The following is a 7,268-nucleotide window of genomic DNA, read 5'->3' on the forward strand; positions in this document are numbered from 1 at the left end:
GATTATTATAATGTTCTTAACATGTCTGTTAAAAATCATTTAAAAATATAAAAGTTTAAGTATAATTAAACAAATTTCAATTTAATAGGGACCAACAAATACTTTTAGTCCTTGTAATATTAAAATTTGCTTAATTGTGCTTAAACTTTTAAATTTGTAACATATTTTTCACATACTTACTTAGAATATTATACAAAGTTCCTCCGCAAAAAAAGTAACTTAAAATTTTATTATTAGGTCCAAATTTTCATTAATTTAATCTTGAAAATTTGGTTTTAGAAAAATTCATATTTAATTTATTACATGTTAAAAAACTAAAAAATTTTATAAAAGAGTGTCTTACGATGTTATGAACATGTATGTAAAAAATCTTTCAAAAATTTAGAAGTTTAAGCATAATTAAACAAATTTTAATTTAACAGGGACTAAAAACATTAACAGAAAATTTTGTAGGGACTAAAAAGTGTGATTTATTTTTATAGGGACTAAAAACAAAACTGCAGATATTTATAGGGACCAAAAACTTAATTAACCCTTTTTTTTAAAACTTAGACCGGACTACCTCTCATTTTTTTTTTTTTTTTGAGGGAACCTCTCAAATTTATGAATCGTGATATATTTGTTGTGAGATATTTTTGATTTGTTTAAAAGGAATATAAATAAAAGAAAGAGAAGGAAATAATACTACAATCGTTTAGGAGAATTTGAGTTCAACTTTTGGCTGGAACAATTCTTGGTAAGACTGTACTTATCTCGCGACTGAAGTTTGGATTACTAGGACCAGATCATAAAAAAAATACTACAAGAATATTTATTTATTTGTAAGTATACCTATGTAATTTATTGTTGTTTATATTACTGAATTATGGGAAATTTATGAAGGTCAAAAGTACAAAATTACCATAAAATTGAGATGGATTTATATAACAAGACAACAGAGTATAGCGCGAATCGAATTTCATATGGATTTTTTTTGCTATTTGGTCAAAAGTTTTAGGCATGAAAATATTAGAGCATCTATAATGCTAGAACTAAAAATTTGTTTTTCAATCAATTTTTGTGGGTTCATAGATGACACATACGATTTAAGAACTATCACTTATTTTTACTCCAATGCAAGAACCATATTTATGTTCTTATATTACTTTTTAGGATCCTACAATATACCCCACATATTTCTATTTATTTTCTTTTTAATATATATCTTCTATTTTTGTAATATATATTTAATAAAAAACAAAACAGTTTTTTAATTTAATTTTGTTAAAAGGAATGGATATAGAGTTAACTAGCAACAACCCAACACATTTATGTTGTAGTTATTTTCTTCTTTTGGGTTTAGGACCCTTTCAATACCATTTATTTTATTTTATTTTAACTGCATTCTTTTTTGAGTTAACCCTCTTGCTCCATAGAATAGAGATATCATAATTTATAATTCTACATAAAGATAAATAAAAATCAATCAAGAATTATTTTACATATGAATTGAATTCTTATTCTCTTAAACGATTAATGTTTAAGTGAAGCTTATTTATCACTTGAGTTTAAGAGAAGAGCAAGTCCTACTTTGACACAAATACAAATGAATGAACCTAAAAAGTCAACTTTACTTATATTTAGAAACGGAGGGAGTACTCATATTTTAAAAATATATTTATGTGCTACTTAAAATTTTTGATAATGATAAAGTTTTAGTCTTTTATATTTCTTATAGAATATGATTGCTTTTTGTCCAGGTTGTTAATTTGGTCTATGTTGGATGAAATATAAGACATTGTTGGAAACATTGCTGAAAATATATTGTGTTTTAACTTTGTTAACTTGATTTTAATGTTAAAAACAAAAAATGATATTGTCTTAAAAACCGCATCAATTAAGCTAATCCAAGCCGCATTGATATGATTTGGATAATCTTTTGCAAGTTAACCGAACTAAATTGAATCGAATACTTTTTTATCTCGCAATTACAATAATTTTTATACTCTATAATAATTTTTATCTCGCATTACCCACACCCACTTGGAATTCAGATCTTTTACTTGTTCACCCTTCTTAAAAACAATAAAAATACCATTTTACCAACTTTAATGAAACCCTAACTTTTCTCCCCTATATAAATTTGGGAAAAAAGAAATTGTTTCAATCCATCACCGTACGAGAACATTCCGAAACGTGCTTCTGTGGCGTTCGACAAACTTGAACACTCTCGTGCAATCATCTCTCGCAAGCATCACCCACTCAACAAAAGGTACCAACTCTTGCAATTCGAATACTCTATACTTAATTCGATTGTTTAGTTTTTCTTGTTACGGTTAAAAATTCAATTTTTTCCTCTGCCGATTAACCCCAGAAATTAGTGTTTGTGGCCATGAAAGGTGATATATTTGCTTGATGGTTCTTATGCGGAGATATAAACTTGTGAGCGGATTTATTTATGAATATGTAGAGAATTTGGGTAAAGTTGAAATTTTTCTGATGAATTTCATAATTATTTTTGGTCTTGTTATGCTTGATGTATATAGAGATAACTAGATGCTTTTTTCTTCATTCCATCCAGCACTTGTATTTCTTTTTCAAATACATGATTGGGAATCTAGAGTCTAGACAGTTTTGGAGGTTTATTTCTTTTATTCCATTCAAGCTTTTTTGTGTTTTTCAATGGTGCTGTGAAGTGGCGAAGCTAGGATTTTTTTCTTTTCTTTTTTAGGGTTTAGGGTTGCCCAAATAGTTATAATATATACTGTAAATTGTTGGTTCAAACTTGACTGTTATAATTGTCGAGACCAAGGTTCAAATGAAATCTCACATATTTTTGAAGTTTACTCTAAAAGTACAAATGAAATGTTCAATATGTTGCAAAGATTTTAATGCCAATAGCTATTTAGGAGAAAAATTAATTTTGGGTAGGCCATGACTAGCTCCCCCACTGGTGTCGTTTGCGGATTGCAGAAATAGATGTTTGTTTAAATTCTGCTACGCGATAAACACTATTTGACATAACTTTGTACTAAATTGTATTGGAAATGGAAACAATAAATATTTGTTCGAGTTTGGTATGCTATAGTGTTCAAATCGCAGCTCCGCTACTGGTGTCGATTGCGGACTGCAAAAATAGATGTTTGTTCAAATTCCGCTACGCAATAAACTATGACATAACTTTGTACTAAAGTGTATTGGAAACAATAAAGTTTTTGTTCAAGTCCTGGTATGCTATAGCGTTCTAACTGCTTTTGTGATTTCCCCTTTTGTTCACGTGTAATTGTTGTTACTATGTGCATATTGTTGTTTTGTTTTGGCCCCATGTGAAGTGTAGGAATTGATTTATTTGATTTCACTTGAAACAGAATGGATCATCAAGGTCATGGCCAAAACCCAAATATGGGTGTTGTTGGTAGTGGACAAATGGCCCCATATGGTTCTAATCCATACCAGCCAAACCCTATGACTGGGTCACCTGGGATGGTTGTTCCCTCTGTTGGGACTATTCAACCTGGTGGTCAACCAGATGGAACTCAGCTGGGACAACATCAGCTTGCTTATCAGCACATTCATCAGCAGCAACAGCAGCAGCAGCAACAACAACTCCAGACCTTTTGGGGAAATCAGTATCAAGAAATCGAGAAGGTAACTGATTTCAAAAACCACAGCCTTCCCTTGGCAAGGATCAAGAAGATTATGAAGGCTGATGAGGATGTGAAGATGATATCAGCTGAGGCGCCTGTTGTATTTGCAAGGGCGTGTGAAATGTTCATATTGGAGTTAACCTTGCGTTCTTGGAATCACACTGAAGAGAACAAAAGGCGAACCCTTCAAAAGAATGACATTGCAGCAGCAATCACAGGAACTGATATCTTTGATTTCTTGGTTGACATTGTGCCTCGGGAGGACTTGAAAGATGAAGTGCTTGCATCGATACCAAGAGGACCAATGCCTGTTGGAGGGCCTGCTGATGGAATTCCTTATTGCTATATGCCACCTCAAAATGCACAGCAAGCTGGAAATCCTGGTCTCATGATGCATAATCCAAACATGTATGCTCCACAGTCTCATCCGTACATGGCACCTCAAATGTGGCCCCAACCACCGGAGCAACAACAATCGCCTTCAGATCATTAGATTCTTATTATGGAAGTGTTATGGTTAGTAAGGTGAACTTTGGTGCAATAAATTAGTTTTTACAAGGATTGAAAGTTGAAGTTTTATATTGTACTACTGACCATTTCCATACATCATAGTAAAACTTAATTCTGCAGCTTTTAAATTTCAATGTCATTTTTCCTAATGGAACTTAATGTTACTGTATTAGAAATTTACAGATGAATAACCAAGTATGGTTTATGATGATTCATCACTTATTAGCACAAGATGTTTCTAAGTACAGGTGTCAATCGCATGCTGTATTGTGATATAGCAGTAGTGGTTCCAATCTGATCTTGCATTATTAGAAGTAATATAATAATTTTTTATGTTGTGTGGAAGCATGTGCTGTTATATTAGGTGTCTAATATGGTTGAGAACACACTGAACATGAGGAAGTCTATGTTATTATAATTGAGTATTTATATCTTTCCTTTCCCCGTTTGTGTCCTCTTGTGGATTGAATATGGAACTGTTTTGTTTCACATTGAGATGGGTTGTGACAATGCAGTGAAATAGACTAATTAGTATATACTTTTTCGCCAAAAAAAAAAAAAAAAGCTTATCCTAGATCCATTGAGTTTTCCACTTTATTACTTTCTAATATATACACAAATTCATCACTTTCTTTTCAGATTATTACTAGTTAATCAAGCTACTGTGCGATAATTATGCACAAGATGCCCTTTTGTCATTTCTTTTCTGCTCTTTTATAAATGAGCCCCGGTGGGTTTCATCCAAAGGGTGTTTTATTTGACCAGCTGAAATGATTGAGGCCTTTTCTTGTACTGGTATCTATCGTAGTTCATTGTTTGTCTGATATTGCCTACGCTTTTAGATGCACTATGCAGACTACTGCTGATTCACAACCATCATCAGTTGCGGACTTAAGGATGTCATATTGAACGGTCGGGATTGGTTATGATCCTTAGTGATGATAGAGTGTAGCTAATAGCTTATATGCAATGAAAACATATTTTGTTCACTTCTTTAATGAACAATTACATTATAGAATTATTGGGGGATATAAGATTGGTTAGGTGATTGAGGCGAGGGAGTTAAAGGAGTGAAGTGATTTAGAAGTTGAGGGTTTGATCTCTTCAACAAAATACAACCAATACTAACATTTTCCGTTTAATAATAAACAATAACAAATTACCGATGTTAACTAAAAGCTTAATTTACCAGTCAAATATCAAATATTGAGAGCTATACTTATTTATTCCCATCTAGTTTTTCTATTTTACAAGGGTAGTAAGAAAATAATGTCGAGGAATGTTGATGAATCCTTAATATGTCGGTGGTTCTTTCACTATCGAGTTGGGGCTATTTCATTTTATCTTGGCCTCCCAATAGAAGCAAATTCTATCCTATGAGTATGTCAACTTGGCTTTGTTATGCTTGGTGATTGAATTCTCCTCATTAATTTGGCGCTTGCTAGTATTCCTATTTTCTATCTATCTTATTTGAAAATGCTGATTAAGGTGTAGAAAATGGTTGCTGAATTTCAAAGAATGTTTGCTTTGGGGTGGTTCCTCGAGTTGGTCTAAAATTGCTTAAGTGGTCATGTGTGTAGGTCTAAAATAGGAGCAATTCTTAGATGGGCACAAACCCAAATCAAATTTATTTGGGCGCACACACAAATGTAAAAAATTTAAAGAGAAAGTATTTAGTCACATCATTTAAATCTATTCTCTTTTACATTTTTTCATTTGTGAATGTGTGTCCAAATAAATTTGATTTGAGTTTGTGTTCAAGATAGAATTTCTCCTAAAATAGAGGGAGAATTATGGGTGAAAGATCTTATACTTCTTAACATAAGTTTTCTTTTTAGATGGTGCATGGCAAGGTACCTTGTCCCTCAAAAAGGTATTTTCAAGGTTTTTTTTTTTTTTGCAATGTCCCAACATGATTAGGGTGTGTGGAAGTGGAATCTCTCTCGGTGGAGGGAATTTGTGCGAGAAGAGTCTATCTTCAGTCGCTCTATCTTTTGCAGAGAAGAGATATATTTGCCGTTAATGATTTGTTGTCGGAAGGAAACTAGGAGAAATTTATTCTAAAGGAGGGTAGTTGATGATAATATCGATATCCATGTGTTCTCTAATTCTGAGTTAAGGAAAGTGAATTACACTTAATTATTAAGTGTAAGATCTTAGTGTGGTATGAGGTTTGTAGATGGTTTGGGGGTGGTGATTGATATGCAGGGGAATATCCATTTGTTTTGGGTTTTTGTTACTTATTGGAAAAAATGGGAAAAAATGGATGGAGTTGGCTCTAATTTGACAATTTGGGTTGTTAGAGGGTGATGTTCTCGACTTGGGCCATGATTTCTCACAAACAGTTGACCACATTAAGGTGCAATCTTGAAAATGACTGGTACATTGGTGGCCAGTAGATGCACACTTCTCCTTGGGGCTTATGTTTATAGTTGACCTCTTTATCTTTCTATCCTCTTCTTGATTGATTATGAAAATATTCTTGTGGCATTTTATACTACTTCAAAAAATATTATATCCTTCTTTCCTACTTCAAAAAATAACAAATGTAGGTTACATTTTCTTGTAAAGAAAAAAATAACCAGCATTTTTAGTTGAGCGTGGCACTTAAGTCTCATGGTCATGGATACACATAGATGATCGAAAATTGGTGTACCTAATTTCAACACAACCACCACACTTAAATTATTAACGGAAAATCACAAATGTTCAAATATTACCAAGGAATCAACTCATACACGATTTCACTAACGAGTAATAAAAATAAAATTTGAGGTGAGCAGATTATGAAACTATTCCTTTGGCGTACCTTTTATTTTACTCGCATTTTATTCCTATTTTGGTAGATATTCAAATTATTTTGAGGAAAAAATGGTCATTTTTCTCACCATTTGCCAATATGGTTAACCATTTTGTTGGAGGTTCGATCTTTGGCCAATATATATGGAAAAACATATGTTAGGAAATATCAACCCTTAAATGAATCTCACTTGCTTTGAAGAATTAGTCTTCGCATTTGCGCATAGGATAATTATTTATTTTTAAAAGGCCATTGGTGCAAGAAGGGAAACATAACCACAAAATGAACTTTAACTAATATGGGCATGAGGGGGCATACAACATCATTAAAGA

The 7,268-nt window shown here is 32.3% G+C and overlaps 1 protein-coding gene across 1 annotated transcript; it reads left to right on the top strand.

Annotated features, from left to right (window-relative positions):
- Positions 1–2,092: 2,092 nt before the first annotated feature.
- LOC11410747 (nuclear transcription factor Y subunit C-3) lies at positions 2,093–4,481 on the top strand. The gene is made up of 2 exons (XM_003591036.4): positions 2,093–2,251; positions 3,348–4,481. The coding sequence occupies exon 2, from the start codon at positions 3,349–3,351 to the stop codon at positions 4,117–4,119; it is 771 nt and encodes a 256-aa protein (XP_003591084.1). The 5' UTR covers positions 2,093–2,251; position 3,348; the 3' UTR covers positions 4,120–4,481.
- The last annotated feature ends 2,787 nt before the right edge of the window (positions 4,482–7,268 follow it).

The sequence above is a fragment of the Medicago truncatula genome, chromosome 1, assembly GCF_003473485.1.
Source record: "Medicago truncatula cultivar Jemalong A17 chromosome 1, MtrunA17r5.0-ANR, whole genome shotgun sequence".
Classification (NCBI taxonomy): Eukaryota; Viridiplantae; Streptophyta; class Magnoliopsida; order Fabales; family Fabaceae; genus Medicago; species Medicago truncatula.